This window comes from Pituophis catenifer, unplaced genomic scaffold (assembly GCF_029215685.1).
Source record: "Pituophis catenifer annectens isolate HBS135680 unplaced genomic scaffold, rPitCat1.0.hap2 SCAF_16, whole genome shotgun sequence".
NCBI classification, from domain to species: Eukaryota; Metazoa; Chordata; class Lepidosauria; order Squamata; family Colubridae; genus Pituophis; species Pituophis catenifer.
The window spans coordinates 16,575,343-16,596,794 of record NW_027256896.1 but is presented as its reverse complement, the minus strand read 5'-3'; the positions used below and the strand labels follow the sequence as shown (position 1 = coordinate 16,596,794).

Sequence of the window (21,452 nt, the reverse complement as noted above, 5' to 3'; positions counted from 1 at the left end):
GGTAAAAGCTCTGGAAAAGTTCTGTTTTGGCCTTGCCCTGCGTGTGGCAATTAGTTCTCTGGCAGCATTCCAAGGGAGATAAGGTGGGTGTTTGTAAACACTCCCCTGAAAGACTGTTTGAGAAGCCTTTCGGACTGGGAATGACAATAATTCGCAGCCGTATGAAGTAAAGAGGGTAGAAAGGCTGGGCCTACTTGTAAAGTTTGAAAAAGCGCTTTTATTGAAATGTCCCCGCCCACCTCCCCACCCTCCAAAAAAGGTGCATTTCAAACACGAAAACCAAAACGGGGGTGGGGGGTGTTAGTGCTTCGTAACAGATGTGCCTGAATATCAGTTTCACACGTCACGAAAAAGAGAAAAAGGCGGCCGATGCTTGGTAGTAATTATATTTCTTTACAAAATCAGCTCCGATGCATAAACTTGATTGTACATGACATTTACATTAGAAAAAATGGGGTACAGCTCCTCAAAGCCTTGGGGTGGGGTGGGGGCGGGAATGGGGCGCTGATCCCTTTAACCAAATGTCGCCCCACAGTTAGGACACGTTCGTTGTCTCAAAGCGAGGCAAAAGATGATCCCGACGGGGAAAAAAAAGATGGCGCACAGGATGCCGAGACAGGTAAAGGTATCTTCCAGCACGCCAACTCTGCGAAAGGAAACCACACAACAGGAGTTACTGCACTGCGATGAAACCCAGGTGTTGCACACATAACAGGTGGTCCTCGACTTACGACAGTTCCATTTATAGTGGCCGTTCAAAGTTAACAATGGCACTGAAAACAGGGGTTTGGGACAGTTTTTCACGCCTGCAACCTTTTGCAGCCTCCCCATGGTTTATATTCAAATTCTTGACAACGGACTCATACTTACAACCGTTGCTGTGTCCCCCCGATAATCCCCTTTTGAGACTTTCTGACAAGCAAAGTCCATGTGGGGGGCCGGGGAGACAGATTCACTTAACGACCAGGGTTACTAATTTATCCACTGCAGTGATTCGCTTAACAACCGGGACAATGGAAGTCATAAAGTAGGGCAAAACTGAACTGCCTCACTGAGCAACTGAAATGCTGGGCTCGATTGCGGTTGTAAGTCGAGGACTGTACTACCGCCCCAGAGTGTTAACAATACACACACACACGCTCATTCTGTAGGGTGGTTTTCCCTCAGCGTCGGCCATTTTGAGATGCGTGGACTTCAACTCCCAGAATTCCAATGCACAAGGCTCCTCCCTTGATTTATGACCACAACGGAGCCCAAAATGTCTCGTCGCTAAGCAAGGCAGTGAAGTGAGCCTTGCCCCATTTTACAACTTTTCTGCCACAGCTGTTAAGCGAATCCCTGCAAGTCGTTAAGTGAGTACGGCTGCGGTCCTTAAGTGAATCTGGCTTCCCCCCCATATCGTCTTTGCTCGTTGGAAGCTAGCTGGGAAGATGTGCCATCGCGGGATCAAAATTCAGACTCTTGGCAGCAGTACGCATTTACAACGGTTGCATATGTCCTGGAATCTTGGATTTACCTTCTGTGACCTTCCTGGTGGGGGGAGGGGGGGGGATAGTTCCAACAAGCAAAGTCAGCGGGCGAAGCTGGATTCACTTAAAGACTGATTTGCTTAGCGGCCACGGCAAAAGAGGTCCCAAAATTGGGTGCAAGTGACTTAAAAACGGCCTTCGTTTGCCACGGAGATTCTGGAGAACTAGCCATTAATCTCTCTGCAGTTTTAAACGTTGCAGAAATTTTCTCGGCAAAGATCACAGCTTCGGCGAGAAGGCAGAGCGCCATAAAACTTTCCAATTCGAGAAAGGCTAATCTTAGCTAATACAGTAAGAATTAGCCGGGGAGGGGAGGGGGGGAATAACCTGAGTGACTTTCCCGTGTTTTACAGTTGCCGATCCCCGAGGCCGTCTAAAAATAGGAGAATGTTTACATTCCCGTTTAAAAGCTGGGCTTGCCCTGTTCGGAGTGTCACAGACACTTCAAATCTGAAAAAAAAAAAATCTTTTGGGATTTTAACTAATTCGTCGCGCACCAAGGACGGTTTATTTAACTGAGTTTGTTTTTCGACTTGGCGATTTTACTAAAAAGAAAAAAAATAGCACACCACGGAAAGAAATGAGCATAGAAGGAAATACACAGCACGATAAAACAGGATGTTTGGTCCCAGCTGGGATGTTAAACAGGATCAGGCCTGGTTAATTCCTCGGAGGGGGTAAATCTGGAGACTCCCAGGCCTGTCAAACCAGTCCAGGAAGTAGAAAACATCCCGGAAACCACCATAGAGGCACACATGCAAATCTTTGAACCAACTGTTATTTTGGAAAACCGAGAAACCCCAACGTCCGTAGAGATTCTCCGTCATCCAGGTCACGGTTGTCCCAAAGGACCAAGAGACAACTTGGACTTCCTTTTGTTTTTTTTCTTTTGAAGACGTTTCGCTTCTCCTCCAAGAAGCTTCTTCAGCTCTGACTTGGATGGTGGGGAATGGAAGGATTTATATTCCTTGCAGACAGCTCAGTGGTGAAATCCTACTGGTTCGCACCGGTTCGTGCGAACCAGTAGTGATAAAAGCTACCGCTTGGTCTGAACTGGTATTTCCAACAATCAGCTGTGCCACACGATTTATATTCGCTAGAAAGCAGGAAATTTATAATCAAAGCAGCGGTGAAATCCTTCCGGTTCACACCGGTTCAGGCGAACCGGCAGTGATAAAAGCTACCGGTTGGTCTGAACTGGTATTTCCAACAATCAGCTGTGCCACACGATTTATATTCGCTAGAAAGCAGGAAATCTATCATCAAAGCAGCGGTGAAATCCTTCCGGTTCACACCGGTTCAGGCGAACCAGCAGTGACAAAAGCTACTGGTTCATCCCAACCGGTATTTCCAAAGATCAGCTGTGCTGCATGATTTATATTCGCTAGAAAGCCGGAAATCCTGCTTTCTGGCGAATCTAAATAGCGCGGCACAGCTGTTTCCCCCCCCCCGTCGCTGTTCTACTTACCTTAAGCATCCTTTTTCTGTGTGAAGTGCGCATTTGCCGCGCATTGCGCATTCATGCATGTGTTTGGTGGACTATGCATGTGCATGCAGCGTGCGTTTGGTGCGCACCGGGCATGTGCGGGCACCAAACCATGGAGGATTTCACCACTGAGACAGCTGGTCATTTGCATCCTTTTTAGAGGGTCATTGAGGCCACTTGGAGGTTTATGTGTGTCCTCAGGTATGTCCCCAACCCTGTCGGGATTGATGGGTGCTGTAGTCCCGCGGACTGCTGAAGTTGGCCAAGGCAAGTCCAGACTTGGAGAGGACGTTTCGTTGGGGGGTGTTACTTGGAATCCTGACACGGAAATTCTGATCCCAACAGTCTTGTTTCCTCCCACCCACCCAGATGGGATTCAGCCGGTTCGGGCCTTCCCACCCGGCCACTTCCAGGAATCCTCACCTGCCCTGTTTTGGCTCCCAAGTAAGTGCAGGGAGGCCTCCTAGGCCCAAAATTATGCTCCCAGGGGGGTGCAGGAGGCAGAGTGCTGCCTGTCACACACCCCTGGCCACACCCACTCAGCCGGTCACACCCACTCAGCCGATTGTTAAATTATTTGAATCCCACCACTGCACCCACCCCAAAAAAGGAAACTTACCTGCAAGCTGGACAGCCACCCACGACTATGACAGATGTGGTGGGAGGGGGCTGCTGGATTATTGTATACGTAGTATTGGGATAGTTGTGCGGCTGTGAACTAGCCGGAGCAGTATATCCTGGACAGAGGAAACAAAATGGGAGAGAGAAACAGTTCCGTTTAGTGACCGTTACAACGGCACTGGGAAAAAGTGACTTTCACACTTAGGACCACCACAGCGTCCAAGTGGTCACATGATCAAAATGCAGGTGCTTGGCCACTGGCTCGTATTTATGACGGTCGCTGTATCCCGGGATCACATGATCCCCTTTTGAGACTTTTTGAGAAGCGAAGTCCATGGGGAAGCCATGTTCACTTAACAACCTGGTTAGGTTGTTAAGAGCCTGGTGGCGCAGCAGACTAATAGCCTGTTATTAACATTCAGCTGCCTGCAATTACTGTAAGTTCGAATCTCACCAGGCTCAAGGTTGACTCAGCCTTCCATCCTTTCTAAGGTAGGCAAATTGAGGACCCAGTTTGTGGGGGCAATAAGCTGATTTTGTATAAATATACAAAAGTATGGAGGCTATTGCTTAACGCATTGTAAGCCGCCCAGAGTCTCCAGAGAAGGGCGGCATATAAATCAAATTAAAAAAAAAAAAAGAAAACTGCATGACTCACTTAACAACTGCAGGGATCGGCTTAACGATGGTGGCAAGAAAGGTCATAAATGGGGCCGAGCTCACTTAAGCAATGTCTCACTTAACAACATAAATTTTGGACTCTATTGTCGTAAGTCAAGGACTATCTATACTAGGTAACTAGTGAGCTCCTTGTCCCGTTAGAACTAGAGACATCTCTCCTCCTCTGGTCATTCAATGATCAAGTCTTCATTTCAGAGGTGGACTTGGTCCAAAGAGGGTCAGGAACACCTGAAGTCCAGAAAAAGCCATCGAGAAGAGCAGAAGTTCAAAGCTTGGGAGAAAGTCACCACTGACATGCAAGATCTCCCACCAACCCCCAAAAATTGACCACCAGAGTCCTTTTGGACCTTAAGCGAGTCCCCTTCGCTTGTAGCTATAAGCATTGCTTCTCCCAAATTAAACCAAGACCACAACTCTACTCAACACCACAAAAAGAATCCTCAAAGTATCTCCAACCCTTTTAAAGCTGAAGTCCCCTTTTCTGAGATGTTCTTGGTTGGTTCCATCTCCACGTGTCAACGGTATCCATTCAAACGGAGCTCCGGGAGAAATTCTTCTCAATGCCCCATAAATCATTTTCTTACTCCCCTTAGTAACCTGGTCCTTCTGCTCTTCTTTGTGTCAAGGCCTAATGACATGGTTCTGGGGTTAATGATTAACTTCTCCAAACAGATCGTTGGCAGGACCAGAGCGGGGAGAAAAAGAATAGATCAGCTATTTCCAAAACCTTTTTGCTCTCTGAGCTTGCTTTCTCGCAGACGTTTCATTCCGCAAACTAGCTATCATCATCAATGCTAGTCACAATCCAGTTCAGAGAACATCAAGGACTCCTTATTTCAACCCTGAGCTACAAATATTCTCCTTTATTGGTACTTTTTCCAAACCAGACAAGGAAAAAGCCAAATCATTTTAGATGCACTCAAATTTCAATGCATCTGTTTCTCAACCTTGGAAGCTTGAAGATGGGTGGACTTCAACTCCCAGAATCTCCCAGCCAGCAGCAGGGGAGGACTTCCATTTTAGCCTTCTGGGAGTTGAAGTCCACCCATCTTCAAGCTTCCAAGGTTGAGAAACACCGATTAGCTCATTGCATCCATCTATCTTTTATAAGCCCTGATGCAATTTTCTTGGTGGGGTTTAAATGCAACAAACAGACCAGCTCTGCAGATGTACCAATCATGGTTTCCGCTCTAAAGGGAGGCACAAACCCGGTCCGTTGGGGGTTCAATCCACAAACCATGATTAAAGCAAAGCCAACGTGGTAGACGGACCAAACATTTCTGCGGCGGATATGGTAGCAGGAGTGGTTGTTAACAAATAGCCCCAAATCAGGAGTTTTGTAAACTCTTTTCATATTAATTATTATTATGCCTTATTATGCCTGGCTGGGGAATTCTGGGAGTTAAGTCGATCCATCTTAAAAGTTGCCAAGTTTGAGAAACACGTCGTAAGTCCCTCCTGGCTGGCTTGCACAAGTTTCCAAACCATAACCATGGTTACATATTCGTTCTTTGGTAATAATTATGATTTATTAATGACTTCTGCATTTTATAGAAAGGCCAGGGTTTTTTTCCCCCTCTTTTAAGGCTCCGTGTATCTTTGCCAGCCTGGTGGTTTAAAAAATACAGATGATCCACCAGTCCTCACAGGTTACACTGGCCGAGTTCACACCTTACACTAAACCACGAGCAAACTACAAAATATTCCAACCCTTTCTCCTCCTGAACCACCATCATGGCTCCTAATGGGAAAAAAAAAAGGGGACTTTTCTCATTTTCGAAAGCGATAGTGGAATTCAAAGGCTGGTTTTGAACCAAAGGAAGCGATTACAAAACAAAGTATTTTTTTTTAAGTCCTTGAAAGTTTCAAATGAAGCATCACAAGATTCAACCATGTTACCCAAGGTTTTTTTTTCTTTTCAAATGTGCACATCCAAAAGGCCTCTGAATCACAGATGCCCAGTCAGCAGAACTCAAGTTCCCCAATTTTTAAGCTAAAAAACAACAATAACAATGGGTTCCTTGGTGGGGAAGAAAAAAAAAAAAACTTTGGTAGAAGTTTTTGGGAGAAAAAAAAAGTCCTTCTCCCAACTCAGCTGGCTGTTTTCCACCTGGGTCCTTCCTTTCTTCCTTCCTTCCCTTCCTCTCTAACAAATGTCTTCCTTCCTTCCCAATTCCTTCCTAATTCCTCCCTTCTTAACAAATTCCTTCCTCCCAATTTTTCTTTCTTTCCTTTCTTCCATCTTTCCCTTCCTTTCTTCCTCTCTAACAAATTCCTTCCTTCCTCTCTAACAACTTCCTTCCTTCCTTCCAATTTTTCTTTCTTTCCTTCCCTCTTTCCATTTTTTCCTTCCTTTCTTCCTCTCTAGCAAATTCCTTCCTTCCTTCCTAACAAATTCCTTCCTTCCTAACAAATCCATTCCTTCCTTCCTATTTTTTTCCCCTTCCTTCCTTCTTTCGTGCCCCCCTCTCCACCCCTCTTCGCCAACAAGGCACCTGCACCCCTGCCAGTTATGTCCGGACTGCAATCCCCAACCCCATCGGGATTGATGGGTGCTGTAGTCCCACGGGGCCGCTGAAGTTAGGCAAGGCAAGTCCAGACTTGGAGGAGGAGGAGGAGGAGGAAGAAGGAGAAGAAGAAAGAGAAGAAGTAGGAGAAGGAGAAGAAGGAGTAGGAGTAGAAGTAGGAGAAGAAGGAGAAGGAGGAGGAGTAAGAGAAGGAGGAGGAGGAGGAGGTGAAGGAGAAATAGGAGGAGGAGGAGGAGGAGGAGGAGGAGGAGGAGGTGGTGAAGGAGAAATAGGAGGAGGAGGAGGAGGAGGAGGAGGAGGAGGAGGAGAAGAAGAAGAAGAAGAAGAAGAAGAAGAAGAAGAAGAAGAAGAAGAAGAAGAAGAAGAAGAAGAAGAAGAAGAAGAAGAAGAAGAAGAAGAAGAAGAAGAAGAAGAAGAAGAAGAAGAAGTTCAACCCCACCCCACCCCATACACCCCCCTTTCTCAAGAACTGGGCTTCCCCTTCTCCAGCTGGCAAGCCCGGAAAGCCACTCTCCCTCCCTCTCCCATCCCCCCAGGCGAGAAAGAAACCCCAGGTAACCCTTCTCCTCCCTCCTTTCCCCCCCCTCCCCATCCTTTCCTTTCCTTTCCCACGCCGGAGAGGCACTCTGCCCGCGCTCAGAGGCACTCTTTCCTCAGAGGCAGCACCCTGTCTTCTTCCAAGGGGCGGGAAACCAACCCACCCACCCACCCACCCACCCTTCCTTCCTTCCTTCCTTCCTTCCTTCCTTCCTTCCTTCCCCCTCTTATTCTCACCTGGTCCGGTCCCCGCGGGGAACGGGTAGGGAGGCGCCGGCGGGATGGCCCCATAAGTCTGGGCTGCTGCATAGTTGCCCGCTGGCCCGTAAGGGCTGTAGGGCGGCGGCCGGTCCTGCAGCAGCGGCTTGCTGTCCATCGCGATGGGGGCGGGGGGGGAGTCGGGGGGGCGGACCTGAGAGAAGACTGGAGCTAGCTGGAATTCTCTTTTTTTTTTTTCTTTTAGGTGGGACCGAGGCTCAGACCCGGGAAGGCTGCTGGGTCCCGACTGCAGGCAGCAATTGCACCCAGAGCCGGCGGGGCATGGGGTGGGATAGGGACGGGGAGGGGGGGGGCAACCCCGGAGGAAGCTCCGCTCGGAAGGGTCTCTTCCCACCCCGCCGCAGAAGAAGAAGCAACAGCAGCAATGCAACTGCTTTGTGCCTGCGGGGCGGCGGCAAGTCAGCCCGGTCACAAGACTGGAGGTCACGTGATTTCCTCGGATTGCAACATATTCCTCCCTCCCCCCCCCCCTTTTTTTTTTTTCTTTCTCTTCCTCCTCCTCCTCCTCCTCCTCTTCCCCCTCCCCCTCCCGCCCGGTGACTCCTCCGGAGAGTGGGGAGGGGAGGGGAAAAGTAGGGGAGAAGAAAAAAAAACCTCTTAAAGGGAGGGGAGGAGGCGAATATAAAATAAAATGCTCTTTTTTTATTATTATTATTATTATTATTATTATTATTATTATTATTATTATTATTATTATTATTATTATTTATTGGTTAATCTTTAGTGAGATTCACAGCCTTTGAGGCCGGTTAATAGCTCAGCAGCTCGAGTCCTAACCAAGGACCTAGGAACTGTTATTATTATTATTATTATTATTATTATTATTATTATTATTATTTATTGGTTAATCTTTAGTGAGATTCACAGCCTTTGAGGCCGGTTAATAGCTTAGCAGCTCGAGTCCTAACCAAGGACCTAGGAACTGTTATTATTATTATTATTATTATTATTATTATTATTATTATTATTTATTGGTTAATCTTTAGTGAGATTCACAGCCTTTGAGGCTGGTTAATAGCTCAGCAGCTCGAGTCCTAACCAAGGACCTAGGAACTGTTAAGGTATCGTCGGAGGATGTAAGCTGTTCCGAGTAAGGTGGTTTTTTGTAGAGTCAAAATGTTCAAGTCCGGCAAATTATTATTATTATTATTATTATTATTATTATTATTATTATTATTATTATTATTATTATTTTAATTTGATTTATATGCCGCCCTTCTCCGGAGACTCAGGGCGGCTTACAATGCGTTAAGCAATAGCCTTCATTCTTTTGTATATTTTATACAAAGTCAGCTTATTGCCCCCACAAACTGGGTCCTCATTTCACCTACCTTAGAAAGGATGGAAGGCTGAGTCAACCTTGAGCCTTGGAGAGATTCGAACCAGCAGAAATTGCAGGCAGCTGTGTTAATAACAGGGTGCACTAAACCCCTGTACTATCAATTAATTTTTTATTATAGACAAACATACACATACAAACATAGACGTTTAAACAAACTATACATAAACTAACTATACAGTGAAATCAAGTCATAGAGCTTGAACTTTGAAAACAGAGCTACTTCGGTAATTATATATCTATATATCTGTATATATTATCCTTCATCACGTATCAATGTTTATATAACGATATTTCATTTTATTTCCTTATTTTTGTATCATTGGGTGGTATTCCCTTATTTCGTGTTCTTTTTATCTAACCAGTTGTACCATTTTTACCAAATTAAGTAATAGTCTGAATCTTCTTTTCCCTGTATTTCTTTGGTCAGTTTATCCATTTCCGCACATTCCATTGTTTTTTTGTATTATTTTTTCTTCTGGTGGCGTATCTTCCAATTTCCACATTTGTGCGAAAACGATTCTAGCTGGGGTTAGGATGTGTATTATCAAGTATTGTGTCTCTTTTTTATAGTCCTTTGTCAGTATTCCTAATAGGTATGTTTGCGGTCTGAGGGGTATTATTATTATTATTATTATTATTATTATTATTATTATTATTTATTAGTTAATCTTTAGTGAGATTCACAGCCTTTGAGGCTGGTTAATAGCTCAGCAGCTCGAGTCCTAACCAAGGACCTAGGAACTGTTAAGGTATCGTCGGATTATTATTATTATTATTATTATTATTATTCTAAATGTTTTATAAACAAACATTTTTTTAAAAAAACTTTTTTTTAAAAAAAAACTTTTTTGATTGAATTAAAAACATCACACAACCCAGAAAAAAAAAAAAAGAAGAAGAACAACACAAAACAGGACACAACATATACAATATGTTGTATATATATACAACATATACAATATGTTGTATATATAGAACATATATGTATATATAACATATACAATACAAGTAAAACAGGACAGAACATATCCAACATTTAAAGGCGATATCTTATTTCTTAAGGAAAATAACATCGGTAAATTTTTAAATTTTTGTTTTTTAAAATGTTATCTAATTTGAGGTTCTGTTTTAATTGGGCCGAACTATGTTATAATAATAATTTGAATTAGCAATTTTATGATGTTTTGTGTATCTATGTTTTTTCTTGACCGTACACTGCCTTGAGTCCTACGGGAGAAAGGCGGTATAGAAATGTAATAAATAAATTAAATAAATAAATAAATAAATAAATTGTATTTCTCAGTATATATCCCCACCTCTCGCCTTATATAACGATACTTTTTGAAGTTTTGTTGTGACTCTGTTGTGTCTCATTGCTACACGATTAGGTTCAAATCTTTTAGGATCATCTTATTTTTATTTGGGTTTCCTTTTCTCCAGCCGTTGATACCACTTTTGCCAAACCAAATTCTTCCTTTTCTTGGATTTCTTTAGTGAGTTTGTCCATCTCGGCACATTCCATTATTTTTTATTTATTGATTTATTTGTTTTAATTTGTATAGCGCCCTTCTCCAGCAGGACTCAGGGCGGTGAACAGCCAGAATAAAACAGAACATACAAAATTTAAAAAGTTTAAAAATAATTAAATATTTTGGCCGCAATTTAAAACAACCCAATTAAAATCAATTAAATTTAACCAAAAACCGTGGGATCAAGCCAGCCCGGTATTATTCGATATTATTTTATCTTAGATTTGATCCAGTGGTGAAATCCATTTTTTTTACTACCAGTTCTCTGGGCGTGGCTTGGTGGGCATGGCAGGGGAAGGATACTGCAAAATCCGCATTCCTACCTCACTCCTGGGGGAAGGATAGTGCAAAATCCCCGTTCCCACCCCACTCCAGGGGAAGGATAGTGCAAAATCCCCATTCCCACCCCACTCTAGGGGAAGGATACTGCTAAATCCCCATTCCCACCCCACTTCACAGGAAGGATACTGCAAAATCCCCATTCCCACCCCACTCCAGGGGAAGGATACTGCAAAATCCCCATTCCCACCCCACTCCAGGGAAAGGATACTGCAAAATCCCCATTCCCAGCCCACTCCAGGGGAAGGATACTGCAAAACCCTCATTCCCACCCCACTCCAGGGGGAAGGATACTGCAAAATCCCCATTCCCACCCCACTCCAGGGAAAGGATACTGCAAAATCCCCATTCCTGGTGTGTGATTTAGCACACGTGGGCGAACCCGGCCAGTTTTAACTTATGGAAGAGACCAACCCTGGAACAAACCAAGGTTTGGTACCCCCCCTCCTGAACCCCTCCTGTGTGTTTTTAGGCCAGCAGCAAACCCCAGAAAAATGCTTGTTTCATAGGCTTGAAATCTTCCTGTTCCAAAGAAGCGAGTGGAGGGGGGGAGAAAACACCCCAAATTGCAGAAGATCCTGCCTTGGGATCCTTTCCCCACGACCTGCCGACACGTGTCTTGTCAGAAGCTTGTCCACTCCCGGATCGTGACGTCACACGGCCAAGAGAACAGCTGCTGCTTCCATCCGCCCGCAAAGAAGGGGGCGGGGGGAATGGAACGCTGTGTAACCATCTGATTCTCCCGCCGGCCAATCGGAGCCGAGGCGTCCGTGCTGCCAGCCAATTAGGAGGCGCCCCTTCAGTGGTGGTGGTGGTGGTGGGGAGGAGCGTTCTATTTCCTTGTGTTGCAGCTTTTGCTGCGCGTTTGCTCGCCGGCCGCGGAAGAGGCGAAGCCAAAGCGAACCGGAGGATCAGGTAGAAAAGAGACGGCTGGGGGAGAAAGAGGGATCCGATGCAACCCCTTCCTTTCTGGAGTGATCGTTTAGAAGATCCCCCCCTTCCCTCCCCAGAACCCCTTGGTTGTGATGGGCTACTATAGAAATCGAAGCAATCAATTAAATTAAATTAAATTAAATTAAATTAAATTAAATTAAATTAAATTAAATTAAATTAAATTAATTATTATATTATATTATATTATATTATATTATATTTATTATATTATATTTATTATATTTATTATATTATATTATATTATATTTATTATATTATTATATTATATTATATTATATTATATTATATTATATTATATTATATTATATTATATTAATTAAACTTTCAAAAACCAGGGTCTCCTTCGACCGCTTTTGCCATGACTAGCATCCGCACGTTGCCATTAAACTCCCCCACTCCCAAGATTGCCTCGGTTTTTACAGGGCGTGTTAAAAGAGGAGGGTAACAGTAACAAGAGCTGGAAGGGCTCCTTGGAGGTCATCTAGTCCAACCCGCCTCGGCGGTGCAGCGGACTAAAGTGCTGTTAAGCTAAGCTAGCGCTTAGCTGCCTGCTGTTAGTGCAAGTTCGGAATCTCACCAGGTTCAAGGTGGGACTCAGCCTTCCATCCTTTCGAGGTAGGTAAATTGAGGACCCGGATTAAGCCAGCTTTGTATAGAACAACACCGCTTGGGGGGGATGCCCTAATAAGCAGGTATATACGTAAAAAGTATGCAGGCTGTTGCTATAATGCATTGTAAGCCGCCCTGAGTCTAGGGAGAAGGGCGGCGTATAAATTGGACAAATAAATAAATAAATAAATAAATAAATAAATAAATAAATAATAAATAAATTCACCGCAGGAGAGCTGTCCTAGGGATTCGAACCGCCGAACTGCCGAACCTTTCTGATCGATAAGCTCAGTGTCTTAGCCACTGAGCCACCTAAGGGACAGCTGGTGACCTTTAGGTTATTTTTATTTCATTTTTTATTCCGCCTTGATTATTTTCTAGCCCAACTCCGGCACGAGTTCCCACCCACTATCCCTCTTCATTTCTCCCCCCCCCCTTTTCTCATAATAGTAGAATCGCAGGTGTGATGGGCAGCTGTAGAAACCGTTAAATCAAATAATATGCCCCCCCTTTTTTTCCTGGAGACTTTCTTCTTCCCCCCCTCCATCATCTGAACCCCAAAATCCCTTTACAATTGACTGGCTTTTCATTGGAAAGGAGCCAGCTGGCGTCTCGGGGTTTGGTTTAACTCTGGACCAAGTCCAGTTGGATTGAAGGGGAAGGGATATAGGCGTAGAGCTGGCTTTCCTGCAAATGCGATTAAAAAATAAATAAATCTAATCCGAAGTGCTGCCTGGAACTCCCGGATAGAGAGAGAAAGAGAGAGAGAGAGAGAGAGAGAGAGAGAGAGAGAGAGAGAGGGTTGCCAAGGCGACAAATCAAAACAATGTTTTGGGGGATAATAAATGAGCATTATTTAAGATATAGTGCAGAGTTGTGTTTTTGTGTTCCCGTTCCAGCTGACTTGCTGGTTGATCCTGCTTTGCCTACCGTATGACGTCCCTTTATATTGTTTTTTGCTGCCCCTTTGATCTGACCCATTTCTGTGAATTGTGGGACATTTTTCCTATTGCAGCCACCTCCCCCAGACCCTGTTCTGACTCCGGAAAGTAAAACTGGCCTTTGAGAGTAACCAGATTAGGGATGAGTCCTGTGTAACCCCCCTTAAAATAGAGCGTTTGTAGCATAAGGTGGAATTGTGAGGTCCTTGGTGATTTCTGAACTTGGTGGTTTTCTTGAAGATGAGCCAACTAGGTAACATCATCAGTGCTAGAAAGGAATGCAGGATGGAGGAGGAGGAGGACTGTGTGGTCCTTGGTGATTTCTGGGCTTGATGGTTTTCTTGTAGACGTTTCATGACCAAACTAGGTAACATCATCAGTGCTAGAGGCGACTTGTGAAGAGGAGGAGGACGAGGAGGACTGTGGGGTCCTTGGTGCTCTCTGAACTTGGTGGTTTTCTTGAAGATGAGCCAACTAGGTAACATCATCAGTGCTAGAAAGGAGTGCAGGATGCAGGGAGGAGGAGGAGGACTGTGTGGTCCTCGGTGATTTCTGGGCTTGGTGCGGCAGTGAAATCTGGCTCACGCGAACTGGTAGAAGGCTCCGCCCACCCGCTGGGACATTATTACGTCCTGTTTTTGACCCTCTGTGCATGTGCAGAAGGCTCTCTCTCCGCATGCGCAGAAGAGGCACATGTGAGCGTAGCGAGCGAGCGCTCGCGCTCACATTTCCGAACCGGTAGCGAAGGTAAGTGCGTTTCACCACTGGCTTGCTGGTTTTCTTGTGGACATTTCGTGACCCGACTAGGTAACATCATCAGTGCTAGAAAGGAGTGCAGGGAGGTGGTGGTTGAGGTCCTTGGTGCTTTCTGGGTTTGGTGGTTTTCCTGCAGACGTTTCATGAACCAACTAGCTAACATCATCAGGGCTAGAAGGAAGTGAGGTTGCTCTCTTTACATACAAGTGGCTTGTCAGTATCCGTGCTTGTCAGTATCCGTGCTTGTTCCTTGATTATAGTGTTGTTTATTGTTTCAATAAAGGAGAATATTTGTAACAAAATAAGACATCCCCTGATAATAAGCCCAATCGGGCTTTTAAGCGCATGCACTAAAATAAGCCTCCTCCGAAAATAAGCCCTCCCCGAAAATATTTAAACACATGCGCAGCCGGTTCCCGCCATTTCCTCTGGTTTCCTCCACGCGCCCCAAAATAATAAGACCTCCCCGAAAATAAGGCCAAGCGCTTATTTCGGGGTTCAAAAAAATATAAGACAGGGTCTTATTTTCGGGGAAACACGGTAGGTAACATCAATACTAGTGTTTATTATATGATTGTCTGAGTTGGTAGTTCCTTGATTGGAGCCTTAATTGTTGGGTCAGATATTAATCTTGATGTTAATCTCTGTTTATCTGGGTGTTGAGTGCTGGGAAGGAGGTCTTTCGGTCTCTATTTGCTTTTTGATTGCTTCTTTTGAACAGTGTGTAAATGACATTTATCTCTCTGTGCCTGTTGATGGCTGATTTGTCTGAGGCTTCCAGGAATCTGCTAACGTGTGTTTTGTTTTTTTTTTTGGACTGGCGATGCTCACAGCTTCCCCGATTGAAACGATGGCAAAGTCTTTTCCAAGTGTTGCGCAATTAAAGAGTAAACCCCTTACCCATCTCTGCCCCTTGTATTTTCCAGCCATGAGCAGCTCCCAATCGCTCCTGTGGGCTGTGGATATTTTTGGGAGAGTGTACACATTATCCACTACCGGCCAGTACTGGGAGCTGTGTAAAGATGGAGAACTGGAAGTGAAACGAGTTTCGGCCGTCAAACAATGCTGTTGGGGACTCGTTTGCGACCATCAAATCTACGTTTATGTCCACTCCAGTGATGTCCCCATCCGGTTCAAAGAAGAAACCTATGAGAATCAGGTACAGAGAGCGCAGACTTAGAGAAGGGGTCTTGGGCAGGGGTGAAATGCTACCCGTTCATACCGGTTTGAGCAAACCGGTAGCAGCAGTGGTGGGTGGTTCGGTGAATTGGTAGCGGCGGCAGCACGAGGCTCCACCCACCCGCTCGGAGGTCATTACTTCCTGGTTTTAACCAGGAAGTAACCTGTTTTTTACCCTCTGCACATGCGCAGAAGGCTTTGCGCATGCGCAGAGAGTCGAAAATTGCACATGATGCATGTGTGCACTTCCGAACCGGTTGGGAAGGTAAGTAGATTTCCCCCATGGTCTTGGGGGGGGGGGGGTGTCATCCAACCCAACTCTCTTTTGTGCTCGGTGCAGACTCCGCTAAAGGATTTTTTGAGCCATCTGGCTTGACGATTCTCCGTCCAGGAGAATTTCCACTTCAAGTGGCAGCCTGTTCCACTAGTTGACGGCTTTGTAGAGTCAGAAAGCAGCCTCTAAATTCTAACAAAATCTGCTGTTGGATGAGGTCATTGGGATGTGTGACTGTTTCTTCCTTTGCCCCCCTTCTCTGGTAGCGCTGGAACCCGGTGGTGGGCTTTTGCGACAGTCTGCTGCCCAGCGACCGCTGGCAATGGAGTGACGTGAGTGGGCTGAAGCATCAGCAGCTGGAAAGCTTTGTGCTGCCGTCCCCTCACTGGGAGTGGGAGTCTGACTGGTACGTGGATGAAAATTTTGGAGGGGAAGCCACAGAGAAAGGGGTAGGTGAACCGTATGGGATCTGCCTTCTTTGGGGGAAAAGCCGTGTTTAAAAGGGAATGTGGGCCTGGAAAAGTTACTGTCAGACTTCGATGCTATCTCAAAATAAATGAATTTCCAAACTGCCAATCTTTAAGGAAATCTTTTCTTTATTCGAGCACAGCAACCGGATCATGACTCAATGCGGACAAGACTGACCTTTTGCCCCCCCCAATCCCTCCCTTTCCGATCCCCAATTCTCTGCTTCTCATTGGCTATCTTCCAAGTCACTTTCCAAACTTCTTGTCTCGTCATTTCACAGGAATGTCTCCCCCCCTCCTCATTTCCACGACGACCGGGCTTCAAAGGGATTTAGCAGGCAAAAGTTCAGAGCTTATCTCTCCTCTCTATGCCAGCGCTGAGGCGCTGACAGTTACTTCAGTTCAGGGGTGAAATCCAGCAGGTTCGAGCAGAAATTTTGAGTAGTTTGGAGAACCGGCAAATACCACCTCTGGCTGGTCCCAGAGTGGGGTGGGAATGGGGATTTTGCAGTCTCCTTCCCCTGGACTGGGGAGGGAATGGAGATTCTGCAATAGCCTTCTCCTGCCATGCCCACCAAGCCACGCCCACCAAGCCACACCCACAGAACCGATCATGTGAATAGGAAAATGCAATTTTCTTTTTTCCCGTTCCCTCTACTCATAATAAATTACTGGGAAAATGCCCTGCCCCATCTCACAAAGTTACCCAAAGTTTTAACAAGCCTATTTTGTAAATCCATTTTTTTAAAAAATGACACGGGTTATTGTCTTAATTTGTTATTTGTATATCCCTTTTAAGACATGCTTCAGTTTATTTTCCTTTTTTTTTCTGACCGTGGTTTGATCAAAGAGGCTATTCATTCGCTCCTCTTTCAGAGCTCAAAAATTGCTGGAGGCTGCTGCTTCTGGCAAGGAGCAGCTGTCGGTAGCACTTGTGGGCAATCTCACGTCCTCTCCTTATCCGGAGTGGAATTATAAAAAACAAGACAACTCACTGGCTCTCCCTTCCTTCCTTCCTTCCTTCCTTCCTTCCTTCCTTCCTTCCTTCCTTCCTTCCTTCCTTCCTTCCCAAGCTATAGCAGAGTTATATACTGCTTTACAGCCCTCTCTAAGCAGGTTACAGAGTCAGCTTATTGCCCCCAATAATCTGGGTCCTCATTTTACCCACCTCAGAAGGATGGAAGGCTGAGTCAACCTTGAGCCGGTCAGGATCGAACTCCTGGCAGTGGGCAGTCAGCTTGAAATTCTGCATTCTAACCACTGTGCCACCATGGCTGGCTTCCTTCCTTCCTTCCTTCCTTCCCTCTCCTCTCCTCTCCTCTCCTCTCCTCTCCTCTCCTCTCCTTTCCTTTCCTCTCCTTTCCTCCCCTTTCCTTCACAAGCAATAGTAGACTTATATACCACTTCACAGTGCTTTTACAGCTCTCTCTAAGCGGTTTACAAAGTCAGCCTGTTGCCCCCAACAATCTGGGTCCTCATTTTACCAACCTCGGAAGGATGGAAGGCTGAGCCTGGTGAGATTTGAACTGCCAAATTGCAGGCAGCCAGTGATTAGCAGAGGTAGCCCTTCAGTACTGCACTCTAAGTCATAAAATGGGGGCAAAACTCACTTAACAAGTGTGTCACTTAGCAACAGGAATGTTGGGGTCGTAAGTCAAGGACTACTTGTACTTTGAGCTCTTTGCAGCCTTGATTCTCACGGGCTCATCACGTTCTACCTCTGTCACTTTGTTCTTCTTTTGAAGGGCTGGACCTACGCCATCGACTTCCCAGCTACGTACACCAAGGACAAGCGATGGAATTCCTGCGTCCGACGAAGAAAGTGGATTCGGTACAGAAGGTACAAAGCGCGGGACACCTGGGCAAAGGTGTGTGCTGCTTTCTTTCTCTCTCTTTTTCTTCTTTTTTTCTCGCAATGTCTGATATGTCCAGAGTTGGTTGAGCGTGGCTTCCTGAGAAAGCATAAATCACAATCTTAAGTCCCCAAAAAAACCTCTTTTTATTGAGACGGCTGTGAATTACGGTCATTCACAGCCCGTAACGATTCACAAACAGTCTGTGCAGATTCCGACTGAGGTCTGCTCGAGTGGCCACAGTCGTTCAGGGTAATGTTGGTAAGCACCCACCTTTTATCTCCCTTGAACCGCTGCCAGAGACCTAATTGTCAATTTCGTTTTGCAAGGCCAAACGGAGCACAGAGTCAAACGGAGCTTCTCAGAGCTTGAACGGACTATATGAACTAATTGCTTCCTGCAAAGGCTCACGTCCGTTTGCTCCTCTTTTATGTCTTACGGGACAGGCCAATCAACTCCAAGCCTTACTCCTGAGTCGCCCTTTTTTTTCCTTAATTGTTTTTGCCTTCTGGCAGATCACAACAAAGTGTGGCCGAGCACTTCTGCTTTGTTCAGGTAGCTGTAGTTTCTTGGGTGCTGAAAGGCAGATAAAAGTGAGGATTGTCCCCTCTCTAGATTGTTTAAGGATATTTGCAATTTTCCCACAATACCTCTTGGGAGAAAAAAATATAGATCTTGTGGTTTTTAATAAGAATTAGAAACCATGTTTTGTTTTTCCTAATCGATTTTTCTGGCAGGCCTCTCTGCTGTTTCTCATTTTAGAAGGTACTGTGGGGTTTCCAGAGTAGAGGATGTCCCATCATGTGGAGTTCAGCAAGGACTTCTGAATGCATTCTTCTGGCCTTCAGAAGAACCATTCAATAACTCTTAAGTCTTTCTCCTTTCCTTTTTTTTTTTTTTAAAAAAATTTTTTGAGATAGATTCCACCCCATCAAGATTCGAAGCAGTTACCAGATCCTTTTAATGACATCTCCGTGGGAGGCTGGGAAATCACCGATGAACCTCTGGGTCGACTCTCGGTCTGGACTGTCACTCTACAAGGCAAAGTAATGCCCCCTTCTTAATTATGCACTATGTGAAAATTCCTTCCCCCCCTTTTCTCTTATTGATTGATTGATTGGTTCGATTTATATGCCGCCCTTCTCCGGAGACTCAGGGCGGCTTACAATGCATTAAGCAATAGCCTTCATACTTTTGTATATACCTGCTTAGTAGAACTTTCGGCCCCCCTTAAGCGGTGTTCTTTTTTATATATATATATACAAAGTCAGCTTATTGCCCCCACAATCCGGGTCCTCATTTTACCTACCTCGAAAGGATGGAAGGCTGAGTCAACCTTGAGCCTGGTGAGATTTGAACTTGCAGTAATTGCAGGCAGCTGGTGTTACTTAACAGCACTTTATTTATTTTATTTTATTTTTATTTGATTTGATTTATATACCGTCCTACTCCCGATGGACTCAGGGCGGTGAACAGGCACAAGATAAAACACATAGAATACAAAAATTTAAGAGCAGAAGTAAAATCGGATTAAATCAATTTAGCCCAAGACAAATTTAAAACCCCAGGTTAAGAACAAATTAAAATTTTACATTAAAATTTACATTAAAAAGAGAATGGGAGAGGTTAGGCCAGACCAGCCTGGTGAAATAAAAAGGTCTTGAGAGCGCGGCGGAAGGTGCGTAGATCCGGGATCCTCCGTATCTCCGGGGGGAGCTCGTTCCAGATAGTAGGTGCCCCCACAGAGAAGGCCCTCCCCCTGGGGGCTGCCAGTCGACACTGCTTGGCTGACGGCACCCGGAGGAGCCCCTCTCTGTGAGAGCGTACCGGCCGATGGGAGGCTGTTTGTGGTAGTAGGCGGTCCCGTAAGTAACCAGGTCCTAAGCCATGGGGCACTCTAAAGGTGGTAACCAAAACCTTGAAGCGCACCCGGAAGACCACCGGGAGCCAGTGCAGCTCGCGCAGGAGAGGTGTTACTTTATTCAACAAATAAGAATGAAAAACAGGCAAGAGAGTTCAGAAGGAGCTCTTAACTTCTAGATTTTGCTTGGTAAGGAGGATAAATCAAAATAGGTCATTAAACATGACTTTAGTTTTCTTAATGTTGAGTTTCAAGCCAACTTTTTCACTCTCCTTCTTCACCCGCATCAAGAGGCTCTTTAGTTCCTCTTCGCTTTCTGCCATTAGAGTGGTGGTATCTGCATATCTGAGGTTGTTGATATTTCTCCTGGCAATCTTAATTCCAACTTTTGATTCATCTAGTCCCACCTTTCTCATGATGTGCTCTGCATATAAGTTAAATAGGCAGGGCGACGGCACACAGCCTTGCCGAGGTCAGTGCCTCTCTACATGTATATACCGTATTTTTCGGAGTATAAGACAAACCCTTGTCCCCCCCCTAAAAGGGGGTGAAAATTTGGGTGCGTCTTATACACCGAATGTAGCCCTGCCCACCCGCCAGCCCCCACCCTTTGGCCTCTGCCTCCCAGCAATTTACCTCCTTGCAGCAAACAGCAAGAAGAAACAGCCCATTTCAGCTTCAGCACAGCCTAATTAGCACAAGTTGATTGTCCCATGGATCGGCCTCCCGACTCTCAGCTGTTTTGCTGCAGCCTCTGCTGATTGCTGCAAGGAGGTAAATTGCTGGGAGCAATTTTTTTTTCCTTGTGCTAATCAAGCTATGCTGAAAACGAAACTGAAAGTAAAGCAGGCTGTTTGCTGTTTGCTGCAATGAGGCAAAATTGCTGGGAGGCAGAGGCAGATTTCTTTTTCTTGTTTTCCTCACCAAAAAAGGTAGGTGCGTCTTATAGTCCGGAGCGTCTTATACTTTGAAAAATACGGTAAATGTTTGCCTCCTTCTGAACAATTGTGCCTGAAAAAACGACCTTGTCTTCCTAGATCTGGTATCGAAACGATGTCACTCATCACAATCCAGAAGGATCTTCCTGGAGCTTAATCCCTGCTCCAGCCGAAGTCATACAGATCAGCTGCGGACCGTACGATCTCCTCTGGGCCACCTGCTGGGAAGGACAGGCGATTGTGAGAGAAGGGATCGACCGAAACAACCCCCAGGGTAGGCCCATGGGTGACCCCAAGGGAGCTGGTTCTCTGCTGTGGAGTTGTTCTGAGCTAGGCTCCCTTAAAAAGCGGGAAGCAGGAGTGGGTCCTGGCAAAACCTCTTTTATTTACACGACTGCGAATTCCTTTCATTCACAGTCAGCACGGCCTGTCCAAACAGTTCTTCAAAGGAATATTTATCAACACAGACCTTATCTCGCTTGGCAAGCTGCCATGTAACTTGTTTCCAAATACAGAGTAAGGCCAAACTTGGCACAGAGTCTCTTAGAGTCACGAACAGAACTTTCCACTCTTGAAACGACCGAACAAACGAATTGTTTCCTGCAAAAGCCCCCTCCCCGTTCACTCCCCTTTTGTTTCCTCTGGGAGGGGCCAATCACCTCCAAGGTGTGGCTTTACTCCCGAGTTGACCCTGCTTTCTGAGTTGTTCTCGTCTTCTGGCAGCTCTGAGCATGCTCACACTGGGAACG

General features: G+C 45.4%; 2 protein-coding genes across 2 annotated transcripts in view; one reads left to right on the top strand and one right to left on the bottom strand.

Moving 5' to 3' along the window:
- Nucleotides 1-370: 370 nt before the first annotated feature.
- Nucleotides 371-7,973, bottom strand: BRI3 (brain protein I3). Its single transcript, XM_070954989.1, has 3 exons — nucleotides 7,620-7,973; nucleotides 3,635-3,752; nucleotides 371-646 (listed from the first exon to the last, which is right to left on the bottom strand). The coding sequence occupies exons 1-3, from the start codon at nucleotides 7,756-7,758 to the stop codon at nucleotides 514-516; spliced, it is 390 nt and encodes a 129-aa protein (XP_070811090.1). The 5' UTR covers nucleotides 7,759-7,973; the 3' UTR covers nucleotides 371-513.
- A 3,792-nt stretch (nucleotides 7,974-11,765) lies between these two features.
- The window catches only part of TECPR1 (tectonin beta-propeller repeat containing 1), a 36,971-nt gene continuing 27,284 nt past the window's right edge, over nucleotides 11,766-21,452 (top strand). Inside the window, exons 1-6 of the mRNA XM_070955149.1 lie at nucleotides 11,766-11,786; nucleotides 15,058-15,290; nucleotides 15,851-16,033; nucleotides 17,797-17,919; nucleotides 18,825-18,950; nucleotides 20,803-20,977. Of these exons, the coding sequence (XP_070811250.1) occupies nucleotides 15,060-15,290; nucleotides 15,851-16,033; nucleotides 17,797-17,919; nucleotides 18,825-18,950; nucleotides 20,803-20,977 (838 nt within the window). The 5' untranslated portion in view covers nucleotides 11,766-11,786; nucleotides 15,058-15,059. The remainder of the gene's footprint in view (nucleotides 11,787-15,057; nucleotides 15,291-15,850; nucleotides 16,034-17,796; nucleotides 17,920-18,824; nucleotides 18,951-20,802; nucleotides 20,978-21,452) is intronic.